Source organism: Moschus berezovskii, chromosome 3 (genome assembly GCF_049115385.1).
Source record: "Moschus berezovskii isolate FMDL1 chromosome 3, NW_MosBer_1.0, whole genome shotgun sequence".
Classification (NCBI taxonomy): Eukaryota; Metazoa; Chordata; class Mammalia; order Artiodactyla; family Moschidae; genus Moschus; species Moschus berezovskii.
In genome coordinates this window covers 101,992,226-102,015,549 of record NC_142462.1, presented here as the reverse complement: position 1 = coordinate 102,015,549, position 23,324 = coordinate 101,992,226, and the positions used below count along the sequence as shown (strand labels likewise).

The 23,324-nt window shown below is 42.5% G+C and overlaps 1 protein-coding gene across 1 annotated transcript in view; it reads right to left on the bottom strand.

Moving 5' to 3' along the window:
• SND1 (staphylococcal nuclease and tudor domain containing 1) overlaps positions 1–23,324 on the bottom strand; it is a 426,838-nt gene that overhangs the window by 198,473 nt on the left and 205,041 nt on the right. The window contains exon 13 of the mRNA XM_055421219.2: positions 1,171–1,281. Within this exon, the coding sequence (XP_055277194.2) occupies positions 1,171–1,281 (111 nt within the window). The remainder of the gene's footprint in view (positions 1–1,170; positions 1,282–23,324) is intronic.

Below are 23,324 nucleotides of genomic sequence, written 5' to 3'. Positions count from 1 at the left end.
TCAACAACCAAAGACACTGAACTTTGTGCTTAAGAATGAAATCTTAGGCAGGTCCTCCCGGGAAAATCCCACAAGAAAAGAATCCAAAAAGCCATAGCAATGCGACAGGCTGCTCTCTTAGCTGATGACATGTGACATCCTACAGATGCCCTATCCATCAGGATGTGACATGGTGTTAAGAGGCAAATGTCTCCTATCAGGTCAATGTTCTGGGCCAAAGAGCAAGAAAAGTGATGTCAGGGACGAAATCTGAGGTACAGATAACACGGGCTCAAACTCATTCCTCCCTGAACCGTGGAGCACAGGCTGGCAACTAACAAACTTCTAGGACAAACTCCTACGTCACAGCAAAGTGTCTGCATGAGACAGGTATCTGAAGCCGCTCTGAAACAATGGGTATATCTTGGTAGAGTGCAGCAGTCTGCTGAGCTCTGGATCAGAACAGGGATCCAGCAATGGTCACTGAGCTCTTGCTGTTTCCTGGGAAGGCTAGAGGAATTATTCTGCTCCCAGTCCCGTCGAGTGACAGACGGCCCCGTGAGAAAGAGCCCTGCTAAGAAATACTGCTGAGCAGCATGCATGTCCTTGGGGCAACCAGCCACAGGGATGAAGGACAAAAGGAAAATGTCACGGGGCTTCTCACAAACGCTCTCCTGCCAGCTGTCAGAAGCGTGACACCCAAACTCATTCCCTAATAAATGTTTTCATTTCCTTTGTACATGAAGAAAGGTCTAGAGGTGGTAAGTGGGAGGGGCTGGGGAGCAGAGGCCCCTGGAGGGATGAACCCGAGGCAAACGTCCTGTGCAGTAAGCAGGGCTCCACGGTTTGTTCCTGGAAAGGAAAGGATGGTGGAGATAAAAATATTCCACATAGCATTTACTCATGTGTTCATTTTATGGCATCTTCTGGGAAGATTATGTCTAATATATGCCTAAATTTTGCAAATTTTAAAATACAGAGGCCCCAGTGTGCTTAACCCGGGTTAGACTGCAAGTGTGAAGTGAAGCCCCTTTTATCTTGATGAGGAAAAGCTAGAATCATAAAAGAATATGGGATTTCTCAGCACGTTGCTTTCCATCACATTCTGCTCAGGGGCAGGCAGGGGAGTGGGAAAGAATAAAGTGGGGCTGAGGGACCCAAGGCATTCACTTTAATAATCAGGCATCTCACCTGGCCTCGGCGGCAAGCAGTTCATCATAGTGAGAGGACCGCTGATCGTCATCCTGCCGGTATCTGATCACTGTGGCTAGACCTTTGCTGACAAGGGCCTCGGCAATGTTTCTGCAACAGAAAAGATAGGTCAGTGAGCACTGGAAGTGCATACGGGGCTCAGTCAATAGCAATAACAACAGTTAGCACCTGGAGGTCTTAAGGTATCCCGGCAGAGGAAGGGAGTTCAAGACCAATGAGTTGCTAAGCTAGAAATCCAAACAAAAAGGGGGAATAACCAAGTCCCCTGGCTCAGCAGTTTTTTCTGGTTAGTACAGTCAGATGCTATATCAATCCGTACATAAAACCTGGCAGAAAATATCTGTAAAAAGCCCACATTAGGCAGGGCTATTTACAGAATGGTATAAACAAGCCACTACCCTCAAGAAAAGTCTGCTCTAAAATACCAGGCACACAGATAAAAAAACAAAGCACATAAAAGCATGACCTAAATTTCTCAAAATCTCTTTTCTAGCCTATACTGGAACTAGAAAATACTGTGCTCCAGTTTAGCAAACTTAGAAACGCTGGTTTCACGGAACACTCAAGAGTATGTCTTTTCTCATTAGAACCCCGGACACTGAGTCTCTGTTGACTCCAATGGGGCCTGGGTGAGGTGAGGTCAGGAAGGAATTGTGGGGTGGCGGGGCGGGGAGGTGTTGGTGTAGGATGAAACATCTTCATTAAAAACGGCATGAGCTCAAGAACGGAGTAAAAAAGTAGAAAATCTCAGATGACCAGTTTTGAAGCAATACTCCCAATAAATAGTCCTTTTAGAACTACAGAATGTTCAGATTAGAATCCTGCTTCCAAAAAAATAAAAATAAAAATCTTCAACATGCTGCACGTTCTCTTCACTAGAATAAGATAGTGGGGCCACTGTGAGCGACTTCCATCTACTCAGAAGAGTACACTGGAAATGATGCTCGGCCAGCTAATGAAGCATGTTCGCCTAGTTCCTCCCTAACCCGAAAAGGGAACTTCGATGGGCAAAAGTGAAACTGCAAAGACAGATTTTCAAAAGTTACCTACAGCAAGTAACTGCAAGACAAGAGGGATGGTATCACTGGGGGAGAGCGGCGGTTATGTCTTTCTTTGTGTCTGTCGTAAGTACACCAAAGGACCCGCTCAGACCATCTGGTGAGCTGCCCTTTAGGGAGGAGGGATGGTAAGGAATAGGCTACTGTACCATATGCTATGATTTAGTGTGTTGGGGAAGGCAGTTAACTCTCAGCACTCTGGTGCTCTCAGACTCCCAGCCTATGGGGATGCCGTGAGCTGGGCTAAACCAGTCTATGGGCATGCTCAAGCCACTTCAGGGTTCTCTTCATCGAGGCCCAGGGATTTACTTTAAAAGAAAAAACGAAAAAGAGAGGGGGGATGTGTGCAGGGAGATAAAGAAGGAAAAGATGCTGTGGCTGATTCTCTTCTCATTATGTGCCCCTCTGCTGCCTGTTTATCTACTGCCAGCACGATATTAATATCTCCAAACTGCCACGGAATTAGCACTTCTCAAAATCCACTCCCACAAAGAGGCTGCTTTGCTGGCCACCCTGTCTCCTGAGTCACCGCATAAGCGTGCTGGCAAACGCTGTCATCATCACCGAGCAGGGTTTGGCAGGGTGGAGAATGCCAGCAGCCCCAAGTTAGCAGCTGTAGATGGGGAGATTTTAACTAAGGGTCTCACCCAAGGCCCAAGAGGGCAGGAGAGAGGCTCCACCCACCAAGAGGCCAGAAGGATGGCTGGGACACGCCCACCTGCAACAGGTTGTGAGGGCTGAGTGATTGGAAATGCCAGAACAACAAACACGTGTTTGGTACTGCGTTTGGAATAACAAAGCATTGACATTTTACAGTCGATATATGTGGGGTCTGGAACAGAAAGCTGGAATGACAGAGCAGGCGAGGGAAAAATCCACACAAATAAGCTTCTATATGAAAAGCTGGAGAATACAAAGCAAAACAGCACAAATGTTTAATGATCCATCCTGGTTAATGCTGCTCCAATCAATTCACAGTATCGAACTGAGTTCCTGCGTGGCCAGCAGAACCAAGGACACAACCCTTTCCTCTCCTGCGGGCTTCTCACCCTCTGGATCCTGCCAGCAAATATCTGCAAACCAGTTAGGGCCTCAGATTCTAAACTCCACGACCTGCCCATCACCTCCTGTCCCTTCTCTCCAAAGCTTCAGTGCAATCCATGTTTTCTTAGCTTCTTTTCTCTAAACACAGACTTTTCCTGGAGAACTGCTGCAATGTTAGTGCTCAGAGGCATGAGGAAACAATGACAGAGAGCACTCCAGGGCCCCGCCCATGAGCCAGGTGTGTGAGAATCACACCGCGGGCACTTTCATCTTGGTATGTGTTCCCCTGTGAAATCTCGCTGTATTACAATTAATTCATCATCTGTCTTCCAACTCAAACTGATGAGGTCAAGGAGGGCAAGGGCTGTGTCTTTCTTGCTCTATAGCCAAGTATGAGAAATACAGCACTGGAACATTATTTCTTATCCTAAGCGTTTATTAGCCAAGCTTGCCCAGCATAGAATTAAGAACAAAAGCTTTCAACATGCCTTCCCAGCTTTTGTCATTCTCCTCCCCATTATCTAAGACTTGTATTTAAAGAGAATGAAAGGGAGACAAATAAAATGGAATTAGTCGAGATCCGTGTACTTGACTCTCTCATTCATTTCTTTGGGCCACTAATGAAAGGTCAGATTTCCCTCTGGCCAAAGATGGCTCAGAACTCGACACTGGTGTACTGATTAGTTGCCCAGTAAGAAAAGAGAACATTAAATTATGTGCCATGACATTATGCTGCTTTAGACAAATTTATAAATTCTGCTTTCTTGAGTATATCAGTAATTCTACTCCAATTACACATGTCTGGCTCGAATGGATAATTCACAATCAGCGTACAAAAAGGGACCTAACAGTTTTGAAAGTCTAACAGGAAATCATCTCTCTCTGTATCAGCTGGAAACAGAATAAGTGCTGGACTTGAAATGCTTCTCCAAGCTCAAGGAGAATTTTAGGTTATATGGGAAGTGAACTGTTTCCACCATGCAGGATCAGATGTTCCTGAGAAGCAACATGTGTCTCTTGAGCTTTCTCAAAAGATCTCCATGTACCTGACATCCTTCCAGCCCACTCATTTCCACAGTAAGCAGGTTGTGAAAAGCATTTACTTTCTCATTATAAGATACTTTTGAAACCATGGGGTACTATATTCTGCCAATCTGGAAAAGGTATGCTGTGCACACGTATGAGAATAGGATTCTTAAAACGTAGATTTCACTCACAATAATCACTTGATCACACTTTCCCCTGCCTTCCCCAATCCCTACACCCCAAACCCAAGATTGGAAGCAATAATATATAGAGAAGGTCAGATAACTGACTAAAATTAACTAGATTACTTGAAAGTAGGGGAAGGAGGGGATAAGTAATTTTAAAACTATCTTACAGAAAAATTGCAATACAAAGAACATGCCAATCTCTGATACATTTGAGAGCAAATGACCTGCTTACACCATCATCCCCCAAACAGTTAATGTGCATTTCCGACAAATCAGGATTTTTTTCGACATCGTAAATAATGACTTGAACCAGGATATCGATGTGGACACATTATTGCCATCTAACCTATAACCCTACTCAAATTTTGTCAACTGTTCCGACAGAGAACTCAGGGGAAAGCGGATCGAGAGCAGAATCAGGTTTTGCATTTTGTTATCCTGTCTCTTCAGTCTGGAGAAGTTCGATCTTTCTTGGCCTACCACAGTCCTGAAACTTCTCACAAGTACAGGCCAGTAATTTTGGACTGTCTGATGTCTCTGTGATCAGTGGCAAGTTATGAATCTTTGGCAGGAATGTCACAGAAGTCATGCTATGTCATTCCCGTGGCCTACTTTGAAATGATGTGTAATTTACTGATAATGTTAATTTTGATCACTTGATTCAGGCAGTGTCTACCAGGCTTCTCTGCTATGAAGTTATTCTCTTCCTCTTTATAACAGGTATTGAAAAACTATGGAGCTTTTAAACTTCCAAGTTATTCATTTATTGATTTGTAGAGGTTTGCGGCTGCTGCTGCTGCTAAGTCACTTCAGTCGTGTCTGATTCTGTGCGACCCCATAGACGGAAGCCCACCAGGCTCCCCTGTCCCTGGGATTCTCCAGGCAAGAACACTGGAGTGGGTTGCCATTTCCTTCTCCAATGTGTGAAAGTGAAAAGTGAAAGTGAAGTCGCTCAGTCGTGTCTGACCCTTAGCGACCCCACGGACTGCAGCCTGCCAGGGTCCTCCATCCATGGGATTTTCTAGGCAAGAGTACTGGAGTGGCTTGCCACTGTAGAGGTTTATGGTCACGAAATATTTTATCTAAAGAGCCACATAATCCACTACAATCATTATTTTTTCTGAAGCTGAAATTATTTCCAATTCGGCCAGTGGGAGCCGGGTCAAGCTGGCTCCTGTGTCCTGTTATCCTTTGAGCACTTACTTACTTTCAGGCCACAATGTGTTCCAGGCTCATCTTCCACTGTTTTTTGCAGCTCTGAAGTCAGCCATTTATCCAAATAGTCCACATTTACATTTTTATCTCCATACACTTATTTCTATATCTATAACCGTTGAAAACCATGTGTGGCAGTCATGAAAATATGCCTCTAGGATCTCTGACTGCAGGAAGCATAACTGACTGACAGCCCCAGCTGCTGTGCTCTGAAACCCATCGCTGTTTCCGCCAAAGCTATGCTTCCCCCCAGCTGCTTCCAGCCAATGACCGAGTCCAGTGGAGACACTACAACCGGCCTGCTGCTCAGAGACCCGGCGTGCTCTGACAGGGAGCTGCGGCTTTGAGCACGCCCCCTCACCTTCGCTGGAACTCTTACAACTGCCCACACAGCCCCAGATTTGGTGTTTCCAGTTCAACCTTCCATCCTTTCCTTTTCCACAGAGGTTAAGCATTCACAGCCTCCACCAGCCCCCTTCCCATTTTCTCCGTTTTCCCCAATTAACCTCTTGTCTATTTCATCCTGTCCTGGCATCAGCTTTTTAGCACACCATGAGTTCACAAAGGTACGACAACCCCATTCAACACTTCAGGGCGCATGCAGTTCTCTTCCTTTCCTTATCTGTACATCCCTTCTGACTGAGAAGCCTGCTTTCCATTATCCTTAGTACTTTCACTTACGTGAATAATCTCTGCATACACATACAGCGTCTCACAACTTCTTTGACTTCCACAATTTAGTCCTAACTGCCATGGACAGAGAAGCCTGGCAGGCTACAGTTCATGGGGTTGCAAAGAGTCAGACATGACTAAACGACTAAGCACAGCACATGGTAGAACTAATTTAAAGGGAATATGCTACTTGTCAAAACAGAAGCGAGGGTAAATGGATAAGTAAATTTCAAGAGTGCACATAAGGCATACTACCATTATACACACACATACAAACACACTTCATTCTCCATCTGAGTAAGGATAACAGATAATGCTCAATGGCTCTGGCTCACAGATCTCTATCTAGCTATTTGAGCTTAACATTTTCCACTTAAAAACCATCAACATTTTTATCAGTCACTGAGGTGTCCATGGAGATTACAAAGCAAAATATTTCCTTGAGGCAAATGAACACGTGGACACATATTCAGAATAAAGTAAGCCCATAAAGAAATGCTTTTACACTATTATGGAGTCAAGGCCAAAGGAAACAGTTTAAAGACAACAGCTCAATTCATTTGTAACAGTCACATCACCTCTAGGAGAGGCACCGTCTCACGTGTGCGCATCCATGCACACACATGCATGCATTCCCCTTATGATTTTTCTACAATAAATTCAAGGTCCCATGGGTCGAATTTCATAAACTGAGCGTACCATGTACCCCATGGCTATATACTGTAAGAATATGATCTAACAAGGCATGGGGCATATAGACAGGGCCTTTGTCACCCATGACCCATAAAAGCTCTAGTATCAAGCTGGGAAACTGACTCCACTTCCTTCCACACTGGCTGGAACTTCACCACAAGAACGTTCTCCCTCATAAGTGCTGAGCGCCCTGGCTGACAGGGCTCCCCAGTTTATTTCTAATAGATGGCTCATCTCACATCTCAGCGCTGCGGGGCTGAACCACAGGGAACCTACGGAGGGCAGTGGGCAGCTGATGTCTTTCTTCGCAAATAGGTTAGAGTACCAGGAAGGAGGGAGAGAACACCCCAAGACTGGGTAATGAGGCAGGAAGCAAGCACTGGACAGAGTGCCTTTCTCCAGAGTATGAGAGCCACCTTGGCTCATATACACAGAAAACATGGGCTTCTCAGTCTAAGAGGGTGAAGAAGGTGGCGGTGGGGGGGGATGAATAATGGCTAACAGGCCGCGAGGCCAGGTTCCCCTCCAACGTTCTCTATGAGTTCACACTCAGACCTCGAATATGCACACCAGGCAAGAACCTGACAATTTCAGGCTTGAGACAGACTTGGCTTTTATAGACTCGCAAAATAAGACTGGAAAGGGTGAGAGTGGAATTCTGGGTGAGAGGGATCTACAGACAATGGGCCATGAATAAGGATCCTTACTGACTTCTGTTTCTCCCCCAGGCCTCAAACTAGGAAAAAGCCCAACGGAGCAACAGGGAGCTGCCCTAAGCCAGTACAACAGTGTCTACAAGAGGTGGTACTATGCCTGTCCTATCTAGTGTCTAAACTGTCTTTTATCCTCCGATTTCAGATTGAGTTCCCAAGAATCTGAAACAATGACACTCCCATTCTTTTTTTTCCTCCCTTAAAATATATCCAGGAGGCACTTCCCACATGACCAAGCAGCGTATGCAGACAGGTGACTCTGTTTTAGAAGCACCCGTAATTAGAAACATCTGAGGTGGCACACCCTCCTTTATATGTGTCCCAAATCTCTCCCCCACCGTCATCCCTATTTTTTCACTCACCCCTTGAACTAATATAATTCTAAAAATAACTAAAATAGATTTTTTGGATCTTTTTACTCTTAATGGTTCCCTTTTCTGTTTAACAAGTTCTGTCACCGGGATAGTCACCAGAGGGTCTGAACGATGGCTAGGGACTTTCCCAGAACTCGTAACATAGATCAAAAACAAAAAGGAAGCAGCTTTAGAAACTACAGTGAAATGAAGGAGAATAAAGTTATTATCAAGCATGGCATAGGTACCGAGTGTCTTAGGGCAGGATATATTCACTCCAGACACAGAGCCAAAGGTGACTGCTTTTGTCAACCCACCAGTCCAGCTGTGGTTATGAACATGAAACATGGCATGATCCACAAAGCAGCAGGACCTCAGAAAGCTGGACTCAAGAGCAGGGAGGTATAGAATGGACTGATCTGAGTAGCTTTAGAAGTTAATCAAGACGAAAAAGGATGGGGAAAAGGGAGAGTTAGGGAGTTTGGGATTCACATGTCCACACTGCTATATTTAAAATGGATAACCAACAAGGACCTGCTATATAGCACAGGGAACTCTGCTCAATGCTATGTGGCAGCCTGGATGGGAGGGGAATTTCAGGGAAAATGGATACATGTATTATATGTATATGTAACAAATGTATGCCTGAGTCCCTTTGCTGTCCACCTGAAACTATGACAACATTATTGGCTACGACTGTTTAGTCACTAAGTCACGTCTGACTTTTTGTCACTAAGTCGTGTCTGACTCCGTGCCTCAGGGACTATAGCCTGCCAGGCTCCTCTGTCCATGGGATTTCCCAAGCAACAATACTGGAGTCGGTTGCCATTTCTTTCTCCAATTATTGGCTACACACTAATATATAAAAAAGGACCCTTTCAAACAAAACACCCTTGATAAATAGTTTGTATTTAATGAGAATTAATTCCGAATATATACAGGTTCTAAACAGACCTGTTCTATCAATGAGAGCATTTTCCAGAGACTGGCCTTGAGATACGATAATCAAGACTTCTTAGGATCAAGGACTCTATTTTTGTACTTTCATAAATCCTAATCATTCTTCCTTCGTAGGGAGGGCGATGTGGAAAGAAAACAATGAAGACTGATATGGATTTAGTCCAGCTGGAAGAATCCAGAAGGATGCATGATTAAAATGAAATCCAAGGAGACCTACAAACAAGATTTGCAGAAACAAAGAAATGAAAGGAAGAAGGGAGGGAAGAGTGGAGATGAAAGAGAAAGGGAATCATTCCACGAAAAAACGACTGCTTCACAGACAAATAAATCCTTGAATCCCCAACACAGACATCCATCCAACCCTCAGTGTCAACAGTTGGCTTACCCCGGGACACAGGCAAAAGCCTAACCAGCTTCAGGGGCCACTACCCACTGCACACCAAGAGCGCTCTTCAGTTTGGGAAGAAAAGGAAAAAAAGCAAAGATATCAAATGTGGGTGATGAAGATGTGACTTCTCATTCGACCTTCCAAGAACAGCCATTTTTCTTCTCCACTGTGTCTGAGCCCTAACGTCCTCATTACCTTATTCTCACTCGAGCCCTACATGAGGGCTCACCTAACCCCATCTCCTGAAAACACCAATGGACAGAAAAGAAGACAGAAACCTACTTGGAAGCAGGAGAATTAAACAGCAAATCCACCTCTTAACTCTGGCTAGCGGAGAGAATAGTGCTGGAAATATGGGTCAAAACAATTTTAAAAAGGAAGGGGAAAAGGCATAGCACCCAATGGTTATGCTTACTAAGTAGACAATTTTATTCTGCCCCCAGGATTTCTGCAGTACTGTAATCTTATTGCCACCTCTTATATGATAGCTCCATTTATTCAGCAATATCCTGGTTATGGCTTTATAAGACAAGAAAAACTGTGGTATTATACTCTATTATGCCAGCTCTTCTCTGACTACTGCTGTACTTTCAAGTCAGCAAAATATCAGAGGAGGTTATTAGTCCAGTGATGAACCTTGGTTGAGGTATAAGAAGCATATTAAGTGTAAGGAGCAATGAAACAATGCCACCTTCAAATATTACCCCAGTCTCCACCTCATAATAATAATGTCTGTTTCATAGAAGCTTCATGGATTAAACTGAATCTCCCTTCTCCTGCAGGACAGAACATGGGGTACATATCCAAAGTGACACTTCCTCAACTGGACAACCATGTTTCCTTCCCAGGAGACAATTAGATCCCGCAAAGACAATTAAGATAATCAATTAAATCAAGGATCTAGCTTGAAATAAGCAAGCTGTCTAACAAATATGCATTTCATATCCAAACTGGTCCACTCATTGCTAAATATGCCATACATTTACATTTCAAACTATTTGCAGGACATGTGAATTTGCATGACTCATCACCATGTAAAACTCAGCATTTCAAAAATAAAACTCACTTCCCCAGATTAAGCTTTTCTGAAATCTACCAAATCAGCTCATTTCCCTAACATCTCTAATTGTGGGACCATTAGATTCCCAGTCACCCAAAGCTGACATCTGTATTCATTCCCAGATAAAATCAGTTGTCCAAACTTTGAACTCAAGTCTCCAGTGTTTCTCCCATGACTGTTTTCTATCCTGTTCTTTCTAACTTACCTGTCCACACCCACCACCCCCAAATCTGGTCTCCTTGCAAAGTTTTCCAATCCTGATCACTTTCAATTGAATCCTCTTAATCTTCATGCTCCAATCTACCACAATCACAAAAAACTTGTTTGAACTTTTTCAAGAATGATTTCAGATTTAATGACCATCTACTGGGTGTCTGCTACAGGCCACACTTTTAAACACACATTAATCTCTAATCAAGCCCTAATCTTATGGGCTTCTCAGGTGACTCAGTGGTAAAGCATTGGCCTGCCAATTCAGGAGACATGGGTCAGCAAGACCTCCCTGGAGGAGGAAACAGCAACCCATTCCAGTATTCTTGCCTGAAGAATCCCATGGACGGAGAAGCCTGGAGGGCTAAAGTCCATAGATCTGTGAAGAGTCAGACATAATTGAGTGACTGGGCAGACAACCTAATCTTTCTATAGCAATTGAAAGGTGGTAAGTATGTATTTCTTTAAAAAAAAAAAAAAAAAAGTAATCAGTTTCAGGCTTGCGACAAGTAATCCTGTTAGTATGTTAGTAAGTGGCAATCAAAACTAGAAGCTAGATTTTTAAAAATTTTATTTCCAGTTCTCTTTTTGACTACATTGCTACAAACTGCAGGTAAAGAAGCACTCTACAACAAAGCTCACATATACCTCTCTAACCTTATTCTATAAAGTCTTTCAATCTTCTGCTTTAATCCAAGCAGTCAAGCACTGCAGTCCCTCGTCTCAATTCCTTTGGCTGGGCCATTCATTTGGCACTTATCTTTTACTGCTGCAGATTATTATCTTGCTTTGTGTACATATCTTGTCTTCCCAACCAGATCATATTCCCTATTGGTCCAAAAAAGAGCCAAACACTTAGTAGGCACTCAATAAATATTTATTGGCTAGCTGACTGACTGCATTCTCAGTGTTCCCAGGGGTTCTGTGGGCGGTTGGATGAAAACAAAAGTAATAACTGACTGAGTCATAGAATTTGAGCAAAGAGTCCACAGAGACAAACGCATCTGCAAACCTCCACGCAGAGATGAAGACAGACCCAGAGAGAAACCCTGAAAACTGTGCAAGAAGCAGGGTGACACCATCTCAGTGCGCACTGAGGGCCTTCCGAAGCTCAGCCTATATCCCTTTACTATGCCCCTGTCCTTTCACAGTTCTACAAAATAGGAGTAAATATACTGTGCACATGAATTATCCAAGACATGCATCAAAAATTTATCAGCACGTTAAAAATAATCCATCCACATCATATTATAAATTTGATCACTCTAATACTAATAATCCTAGCTAAAATATATGTTAAACATTTCATTATAATAATTTGCTTGCCTTCTGGGGATTCAGAGGACTTTTTTATGTTCCAACACAATGTATAAATGCCAGCTGTAGGCATAAGCATGTTTTCTTCATCTCTTTTCTTTGCTCCTCTTTCCTTTGAGAAATTAACATTGTACAAATGAGTGGTGTGAGGTGAAAACCTCCCGAGCTTTCTCTCCCTCAGTGATGGTGGAGAAATGACCCTTTCCATTACCATCGTCCTGACTCCTGAATCAACTCATTGATCTAGGAGAGCTCCGGCTACACAAGCTAACTGGAGTCATCCCACACTGCACTGCATAATATGGTCTTTACGTATTTGAGAGCCAAACAGTTACATGTTAAAAAATGGATGTTAAAAGGCAATTACATCCCCCCTTTCCACGTGAAGAATAAAAACTAGTTTAGGAATATCTATGTAAATATTAAAGTGCAAAATATATGAAAGGTAAATTTCTAAAAGTTAAAATACGTATCTATGTTTTTACAAAGACACTACTATATTCAGATATATGGATTAGAGGTGATGGTAAAAATGAATGAAAACGTAAATCTGAAACGGGACTATCATTAGTGAAAGATACTCTTCTAGTTTAAGTTCCTAAACAAAAACGAAATAATTCATTTTCGTAATGGAAAAAACAAACCAGAGGCACTAAACTGCTTAGCAGTTAAAAGAATTTCATATCATTAGGTACCCAAAACATGTTCGATTTTAGCTTATTGTTTGTTTATGCTCCAAAATATACAAAGAGGAAACCAACTTTCTAAAAGAGACACTCAGTGGAGCACAGTTAATTTTAAAAAGGAGTATCTAATTATCACATCTCACATCAACACTTTAATAAGGAAAAAATCCTCATCTAAGTGATGAAAAAATGAGTGAAGAGACTGAATAACACAGGAAAAGATGAATATCGTAAAACAAAAATGTTAAGAATGAATGTTTATCCAATTCTCCCTCATCCAACAAAGAGACATTACACATAGCATTTATATTTATTTTCAATAGTGAAAGCCACTTAATGTTTCCTACTTCCTCCCTCCAAAGAGAGCAATTATGAGCTTGTTTCATAAAGAACCCATGGCACAGAGCTGTGATTCAAGCCAGAGAACCTGGGTTCCTACCCAGCTCTCTGGCCATTTAAGCTCTTGTAAAGGAGCTAAGCCTGCACCAGTTTCCATATCTATAAAATGAGAAGGTAGATCTAAATGCTCTATGAAATATGTTTCAGCTCAGAGACATTCTAATGTCATTTTTAAAGGGAGCTAGGTTTTACTTATCAATAGTCTTACATATCTTTATACAGCAATAACGGATAATATTCAAGGCCAACTAGATTATGTATCATTTCAATAAGTATTAAACAGAACCTGCCTGCCAATATAGGAGACGTAAGAGATTAGGGTTTGATCCCTGGGTTGGGAAGATCCCTGGAGGAAGAAAATGGCAACCCACTTCAGTATTCTTGTCTGGAGAATCCCAGGGACAGAGGAGCCTGGTGGGCTATAGTCCATAGGGTCGCAGAGTTGGACACAACTGAAGTGACTTAGCACATAGCACATATAGGGTTTAAACACATTTCTGGTTGTGGCTGTGGCACAGGCACAATTTCTGGTTGTGGCCATAGGCACGGTGTGGTCAGGCACTGTGGCAACAAGCACAATTTTTTCCAATCCCTGCCCTAGGGACTGTAAGTGTCCTAAACTCTCTGTGCACACATGGGGGTAAATTTTTTGTCTAGGCTGCTGGGCAAACTTAAGAGGATTCTTCCTGGCTGATCACTTCTTTAAGATACAATGTATTACCTAAATGTTCTAGAGTATAAAAAAGAGTAGGGAGTGATGAGCAAATAAGAAATACGCAGTTTATTTTCTACCAGCAAAACTAAAGTTCAGCAGATTCTGTACTGTCTAGGACCTTCTACTTTGGCTAAGAACTTTTATCAACAGCAAGAAACCAACCAACCTCATTAGTAGAAATGTGTTCAAAGAACGATTCAAGGGTAGAATTGACATTTAGTGGCAATTTTTCACATTTCTTGTATCTCTGAGGCTCACAAGATTAGAGAGAGCTAGAAGTTTACTTCTGTGTCTTATTACGAAAAATAGGGGTAAAAAAATCAAAGAATCTTCATATTTACATGGTTTGCCAAGTATTACTACTACTTCAGTGTATCAAGTTTATACTTGAGAAATATAAGTAGCAGCAATATGTCAATAAAAGAACTGGATGTTTAACAGTCCTTCTGTGCTTAACACTATACAAAAGACTATAGACTATGGCACAGCAAGTACTAACAAGGAAAACAGACCTCATTATGACAGGGAAAAAAAATCACAAAGACTTCATTTGTTATAATCACAGAGCTTAGAGCTGAAAAGTCCAATTTCCTCATCTTATAGGCTACTCTGAGAACTAAGGCATTAAATATCTCTTAGTGACTGAACTGCACTAGAACTCAGGTCTCAAGTCCTTCCATCTAGACAGCCTGCCTCCAGTTTCCATACACAGATTAGAAAATATATGGATACATGGAACAACTCAGAGGGACCTCAAGATGATAGAGATGGAAAAAGATGAGTGGTTGTCACAGATGATGGGAGGGGAAAGGCTTAGGAGGAGTAGCACAAAGGAGATCTTTGTGATAACTGAAGAGCTGTCAGTCTTGACTATGGAGGCGGTTACATGAATTCACACACATGAGAAAAGAGACCTACATACATGCTGTCCCAGGGCCAAACTTCCTGTCTGTGCTATTGTTCGGTAATTGTGTAAGACATAATCACTGGGGGGAAATAGATAAAGGGTAACTGGAACGGACCCTTGTTTGAATCTATAATTACTTCAAAATCAAATTTTAAAAAAGAGGGCTCCCCTGGTGGTCCAGTGGCTACGAGTCCACGCTCCCAATGCAGGGGGCCTGGATTTGGCAACTAGATCCCACATGCTGCAACTGAAGATTCCACATGCCGCAATTAAGACCCAGCACAGCCAAAAAAAAATTAAATAAATGTTTAAAAAGAGAGAAATCTCACAATCTTTTTTTTTAAAGTTAAAAAGTTTTCAGATACCCCAGCACTCCTCTGTTCAAAACTCCAAGTACTTTCAATGGCCCATGAAAACCTACATGGTCTCCTGCCGTGTCCCCCTCCCACCTTCCTGGATTATGTACTAGGAATTAAAGTCCAAAATATCTGTGACTTAGTGTTCTAAATGCTGTGAACCTTGTAATTAAGCAAGCATAGTGTCCTGAGGAAGGTCATACACAGATGCTCAACTGGGGTCTTGGCCTGCCTGGTTCTCAAAGGTAAAGTTTCACTAAGAAGTCAACAGCTAAAGGGCGAGTGGGAGCTGGTGAGGGGAAATTATGTTCCCAGAATACAGAGCAAACTAACTTCAAGAATGATGCGTTTTGGGACTTCCCTGGTGGTGCCATGGTTAAGAATCTGTCTGCCATATGTATACCTATGACTGATTCATGTTGACGCTTGGCAGAAACCAACAGAATTCTGTAAAGCAATTAGCCTTCAATTAAAAAATAAACAGAAAGAATCTGCCTGCCAATGCAGGGGACGTGGGTTCGATCCCTGCTCCGGGAGGAGTGCACGAGCCTAGGGGCATCTAAGACTGGGAGCCTACAGCCTGTGTTGCAAACAAGAGAAGCTACTGCAAGAGAAGCCTGTGCACCACAACTGGACAGTGCTCCCTGCTCACAGCAACGAAGACGAGCTCAGCCAAAAACAGTCAAATCTAAGAAGAATGGCATCACCGACTCAATGGGCATGAATCTGTGCAAACTCTGGGAGATGGTGACGGACAGACAGGGAAGTCTGGTGTGCTGCAGTCCAGGGGTTTCAAAGAATCAGACATGACTGAGCGACTAAAGAGCAACAATAACAAAAAAGAATACTGTTCTGTTTTTATTAATTTATTATTATTTTTACAGAAATGGATGAGAGCCCAGGCATATTAAATATAAACTTGGAGAGGTAGGCTAGGGTCAGGTCATGGGTTTCTATTAATCCAAAAGGCTGTGGGATGATTAATGAAGACTTTAAGCAGGAGATCAGATTTGTTTCAGAAAGCAAACTGCAACAGTTGTGTGCAAAATGGATCAGAAGGGATTCAGACTAGAAACAGGAAGGCCGGTAGGAAGACTGACAGCATCAACCAGGCAGTGAGGAGAGAAAGGCTGAAATGAACCTGATATACACCTGGAGGCAATCAGGTATGGAGACAGGTGATAAAGATGACATTTTGATTTGTGGCATAAAAGGCTAAGTAAAAGGTGGCACCATCAATCAAGATGTGATCATTTGAGTAAAGAAACAGCTTTTCAAGGGGAGATCGGGAGCTCCATTTCAGTCATACTGAACTTCAGTAAAAAGTGATGTCCATCCAGCCAAAAGCTGGATATATTGGTGGAGAGCCTGGTAGGAAGAACTGGGCTAGAGACACCGATTTCAGGTGAGCAGAGGTAGGAAGAGGGTCAAGGGTAGAGGCTTACGAAGCACAAATATTTAAGTAGCTCTAAAGCAGACAGAGAACAAGTAATCAGAATCATAGAAAGAAATTCAGTCAAGTCTGGTGTACTGAAAAGGAGGGGGGAAAAGTCCGAACAAGACTGTGATGTTTTAAATACTACAGAGAGAGCACATAAAAGGTTGAGAAGTGTCTTTGAGGGAAGCACTGGTGTTCTAGGTAAGCTCAGTTTCAACAATGTGGAGTAGCCAAAGCCAGATAGTAAAGAATGCATAGCAAATGGACAGAGTTTAAATTGTTTTTAACTCAATTAACTTGGCTATGAAGAGAAGGGACAAATAAGAAAAGCAGACTGTAGTAAGAGAAGACTAAAGAGAAATTTTTAAGAATTGCTTTTAAAAGGGAGGTGGGGGGGGGAACTGAACGGCACAAAATCCTTAGACCAAAAGAAACAGAATTCAGGGCACATGGGTAGAGAAATGAGTTTGGAAAGAAAGAGGGTGAAATCTAGCAGAGATGGGAAAGGGGAAGATAAGCAAGCAAGCAGGAGGAAGACAAGTCTGGGGTTCAGAGACTAAGGAATTAAAGGCACTTTCCTGACAAGCCGGTATCTTCTACAGAAAATAGATGAGTTTGTATGCTGAAAGTGAGACAGAAGGAGGTAGGGGGCTTGACTGAAGACGTCTGTTAAAATCGAAAATGGCTGTTTGTACTGAATTAACAGCATAAAGACAGCATTTATGGAAAATTAATCCAGCTGTATTATGCAGAAGAAATGGGAGAGCAGAAACTCTATTGTTAGAAAAGGCATCTCTAGAAGGCTATTGAGTTAATATAGATCCAAGTTGTTGACTGCACGGAGCAGAGCAACAGCAAGAGAAACAGGAAAGAACTGATAAGGGAATTTTGCTAAATCATCACCTAATCACTAAACTGCTTTTTCCCAAAACTCCACGGGTCACCAAGGCAGGACCAAACATTGTTAATTTCTGCTCTTGGTGGGAACTAAAGCTATGGATGGCTGGTCCCTGATTTTTAGGCTTCCCAGTCCAGATGGCTGTACCACTTCTTAAAAAAAAAACTCAGTGAACCACTAAATCTGAATGACCTTGCCAATTTAAAGCACACCTGTAACCAACTACATCCTGTATGAGCGGTGATCACCTCTGATTAATAAGCTATACAGGTGACTCTGGGATACAGATGAGTATGAAAGCGAGTTTTAAAATCGGCATTAGTGTTAAACATGTTAGCGTTGAAATGAGACTAGGACATTACAAATGGAAATGAGAAGCAGGAATGTGGTTAAGTCGGGAGTAGGAACAAGCAATGAGAAATAAAAAGTGAACAACCATTAGCACAGAGTGGATAGGTGAAGCTATGAATTAACAAAACACCAAAGAGAAATCATTTACAGACAGAAAATAGCAGGATCAAGGCAACTCCTGGACAAGATGAAGCCAGAGGGCTTAATTAAAGCTTGTTTGTTTTAAGTGTTATATCAAGGCAAGATGGGGCATTTACAGTATTGGCACGTCATCTCTGAAGTTCAATTATGAAGACTGATGATCAGCAATGTTTTTGATAATCTGTATGGCATCTTTTCTCTCAAGAAATATGACATAGTAATGCTTTGAGACACATTTACTTAACCTACTTCCAATATTGATCTTCCCAAATTAACTGTATAGTTCTTTACATTATAGAAAGGAGCAAAGAGGCCAGGCCAAGAATATGTAAACTAGAGAGAAACAGAAGAACTCAGCACATGTGCAAAGGGACACACCAATGCAATCACCAGTAGCGTTTCTCTCTCAATGGAATTCCTGCCCGTCTGCTGATCTGGGTGCAAGCTAATTTCCCCCACGGTGAAAACTGCTGTTGAGAGGCAGAACTCTCCACCATCTGTTACTGAGAATTAGCATAATGATGGATTATCTAATCCCTTACATTTAACAGATACAAGTGGTGCTCTTACAACACCGGTTTTGTTCACATCCTCATTCACGTGGCCTATCCCCACCCCTTATATAAAAATTGATCCTCCCACCCTGCTGGTGATGAAGCTGGTCCGGATTTTACCCCCAATCTTGCCTAAGAGTCCAGGTGCTCTGCCATGAGAAGCTGTGCTAACCCATTTTATTTAGGAGTGAGAATGCAGCTGTTATTCCAGATGCAGCTAAAAAAGAAAGAAAAATTGTCACCAGGAGACCAGCAAAACGACTCATGCGGGCAGTGCCTTCCTTCATAAATGAGATCCGGTTGAGAACTTCAACCAAGACAAAGCCAAGGTTAAGTCAGCACTGATCTGGCGAGAGTGACAGATGGAGGAAAAAGGAACCAAGAAATTAAGTGGGTAGCACAGTAGAAGACTGCTGTTCTCCAGGTTCAACTGTGCCAAACAGTAAGACTTAGGAAGCATTAGAGAACGAGAATCAGACTTCCAGAAAAAACAAGGACATGCTTATAGGATCAAATACGTAGGAGAAAACATTCAGTGAGGAGTGGATGGATGGCTGCCCAGGGCACCCAAGGCAGGGAGAGAACTGTAGTGTCATCAGTGACCAGCAAAGCCACAGTTCAATCAGAGAGAAGTGAAATTTAAGAGACTGTATAGAAAACAATTTTCAAATACAGCCACTTCCACATAATCTGAGTCTTGGGAAGAGTCAAGAGAAAACATTTCAAGAAAATGTACTTGCACTTAACGTGATACCAGGGCTGCTTTTGATGGGGAAGGGGGGTCGGGTGGGGGATTGTGCATCTTTATCAAGTTTCTGGATATAAGTGAAATTGTTTATATATAACTTATAAATCTAGAAGTACTGTTTTGGTTTAAACCCTACTTTGTGCCCCCTCAATACTCTGCACAAAGGTATTTAATATTAGAACGTACACTATTACAGACAATTCTGAGCTAGTTCTCTCTCATCTTACCCATCTCACTTTTTCAACATGCTCTATGCCTTCGGAAGTTCTTCCCGCATTTTCATAATATTCAGATGGCTGGGTTTACTAGTTGTTCTAGAAGTATCTGTTCATATCTCCATAGCATAGGAGATGCAAACTAAAGGTCTGTCTGTATGTTTAAAGTTGCACTGGAACATAGTCACGCTCAATTGTCTGCATATTGTCTGGCTGCCTTAGGATTACCAAGGTAGAGCTGAATAGTTTCCACGCAGAGCACATAGCTATCAAAGCTGAAATATTAGTATCTGGTCCTTTACAGGAAAAAAAAAAATCTGTCTCTCCCGCCTCATAGCACTGCTTTTTAAAGTGACCTTTAAGAGGGTAATTCCTGTGACACTCGGCTCTCACAGTTAGGGGGTCATATTCACTGTAATAATTGCTTCATTCATGTTAAAAAAAAAATTACTGGCTCCTTTTTAATAATGCTGCCATGTGACCTTCATGCCGTTGTAGCTGGCTAACCAATGTGCTCCAAATAAACCGAGGGAGCAATCTGTAATAATACAAGAGCCTCTGTGAAGACTCCAAGTATAAAGTGACATTCTCTCTCCTGAGCAGCCATTTGTGGGGAGAAAAAAAGAACCTGGCATCTACTCTTGGTCTTCAGTCTGCCCACAAGATTCTACCATAAATAAACTAGCCCATCTCTTCAAAAGAGTATTCCCAACACTTCCATCAAGAGTGAGGAGAGTCACCAACAAGGGCGCCTGTACTTTCAACAGCAGCAGGAGGTGGGGAGAGACGCTGTGGAGATCTGGGCTTGCTCTGTAAGGTCACTTCACGAAGCTCTTGTGAGGAGGTAAGTAAATGACAGCACTGAGTCTCTGCTTGCACACGGTGAGCACTGCACCTGTTGGGGATCACTCTGGTTGCTGTTACCTTCAGCAGTGGCCTAGTTCTGCCACTTCTCCTGAACTCAGACATCTTGTTTATAAAACGAGGGAAGTGGACTAGATAGCCTTTTATTTTTTTTCTTGGCTGTGGCATGTGGGATCCTAGTTCCCTGACCAGGGATCGAACCTGTGACTCCTGCAGTGGAAGCACAGGGTCTTAACCACTGGACCATCAGGGAATTTCCGGACTAGACAGTCTCGAACTGAAAAATTCTGGGGCTTTACTAGAAGAAAAAAAAAAGAAAATAATAATAAAAAGGATCGATGTTAAGGTTACATGTACCTTATCATGTTAAGGTACATGATGCTTTCCTCAAAGACGCATCTTTGAGGAAATGCTGAAAAGGTGAGCCTTACTTCTCAAATCCAGAGACCTGTCTGGTGGATGAAGCTACCAGTACAGGCTTCTGCTGCAAACCCAGCTGTCCTGAAAGGAGGTCACCCTGGGCTGATAGAGATGTTGCCCTCACCTCGTGGGCAGCGGCGCGTGGCCTGGGAGAGCGCCCACCCAGCTGCAGCCTCTCCATCACACGCACCCGCTGCAGTGGCAAGATTCATGGCTCCCGCAACGGGCCAGTGTTATCCAATATGCATGAAATCTAAGTTTTCATCATTTCCACTGGTCAAAGGCCAGCGGGTGTTAAATCCCAGAATACCAGGATTAATGAAGGAGTCATTAAAAACCCAGCATTAAATCACTTCTGTAGCCAATGCCAAGAGTGATGTCTGTAATACATTACAAGGCTGATTAGAAAGAAACAAGTTCCAATTTAGAAATGAATTATCAGATTTTTTTTTTTAACTGGTTGGAGAGCTATCCCAGCAATTCTGTTATTACAGGGGAGACAGAGGGGGTGACATATAAGTTATGTCATGAATGGGAAATCATCATCTCCTGAAATCACATGGAACAAAAATCAGGAGTGAATAAAATCCTCAAGACCTAAACAAGAGGGAGAAGCGATTCCAGATACCCTGGCCAGATCTCACCTCTTTAAATGTCTTAGTTTTTCTTGAGAGGCTGTGGGCTGCGATGCTGCTATCGCTTTGTGCCCTGGAAACAAGTTTACTCTAGAGAAGTTTTAGGACAATCCCAGTCTGCTGAGGGCTTCCCAGGTGGCTTAGTGGTCCAATCCCTAGGTCGGGAAGATCCCCTGGAGGAGGAAACGGCTACCTGTATTCTTGCCTGGAAAATCCTGTGGACAGAGGAGTTTGGTGGGTTGCAATCCATGGGGCTGCAAAGAGTCACATAGACTGAAGCGACTTAGTACACATGATTTCATTCTCCAGTTTGCTTTCAATCCCACTGTCCCGGACTCTAGGCAAAGTGAACTCATTCTTCACCTCATGCTTTTTGGAGTTGCCATAAAAAAGTATACCTTCCAGAAAAAGATTACTCAGCTATGAAAATGGAAGATAAACTGTGCAAAGGGCTGGCTAGGGAGAGGAAGGGAGATGAGCGCTGACCTTAATGAATGCTCTAATCCACAATGAACACTGTCTTACTGCTGAACATTATCAATGTCAAAAAGGAAGCCCTCAACTAATGTTGTAAGGATCTAAAGAGGAAAAACAGAATGGGCACAGTACAAACTATATACTCCAATTTTCTTGAGTTTCTGATGGAAAAAACACAGCTTCCAGGGACTTCTATTTACTTTTTATGGATCTGTCCTGGGACATTGCATTTATAAGAAAAACACATAGCACCCAAGTTCTACTCAAGCTTAGGCTGAGATTCTCAGCCACACCCTCTCAAACACAATGCAGAAATAAGGTATGGAAAACAGTGCCAATTCAACCTATCCAACCCCACAAAAACAAATACATTGACTCTTTCCTCTCTGCCAATCAAACCAAATTTGGAAAACAAGTCTTTCAAGGTTAAGAACAGACTCAAACATTTGTGTGTTATAAGCAGGGGGCAATATTAAAAATATTTAACATTACAGTACAGGCTAGTTTGTTATACAAGTGAATACTGGCTGAGTACAAGCCCTGTTTATAAATAGTAAGGCATGAAGGAAAACAGTCAGGGTCGTAAGTGGGGTTACATCTAGAAGGGCAACAACAGAAACAGCAAATCACTTGAGGATATTAGTTTGGATTAAACGCAGCCAAATAATTATGCCTCAGTCATCTAAATACACATTATTAATTTCAGATATGTCAGTCTACCGCCCAAAATAGAACACAGTCAACTCTACTTTCTTTTGTTCCCCAAAGTATTTAAAAGACACAGTTTTGGTTAGGTATCAACAATATCACCACCAACAAAAGACACTAACACCTTTTACTGCCTAAGAATTCCCGTTAAGGAGAAAATTTTAAAACAATACAACAGCCACCAAGCAGACAAAAATCTCTGAATTGGGTAATCATAGATAGATATAAAAGGAGTATCAGAAGTCTAATCACCTCACAATATTGTATATTGTTCCCATGGTAAACAATTCAAGGTCACGTCAGCTACGGTCAAGAATCTGCCTGCAATGCAGAAGCTGTAGGAGACCCAGGTTTGATACCTGGGTCGGGAAGATGCCCTGGAGGAGGAAACAGCAACCCACTCTAGTATTCTTGCCTGGAGAATTCAGAGGACAGAGGAGCCTGGAGGGCTATAGTCCATAGGGTCACATAAGAGTCGGACACAACTGAGTTACTAAACGCCACAGCAGCCAGTAGCAATGAAACCGCTCAGTCAGTTAGGAGTGATCCCGAGGAGTTAACTGTCTGATTTCGCAAATCCACAGACTTCCAAGTAAACCCAGCGTTTATGATCTAGAGGCTAAGCAGGGGAGGCTACACAAGAAGACAAATTCACACCAAGACTTAAAGCCAAGACTTTAACACTCCCTGTTAAACTTCTGTTAGGAACCCGAGGACAAGTTTA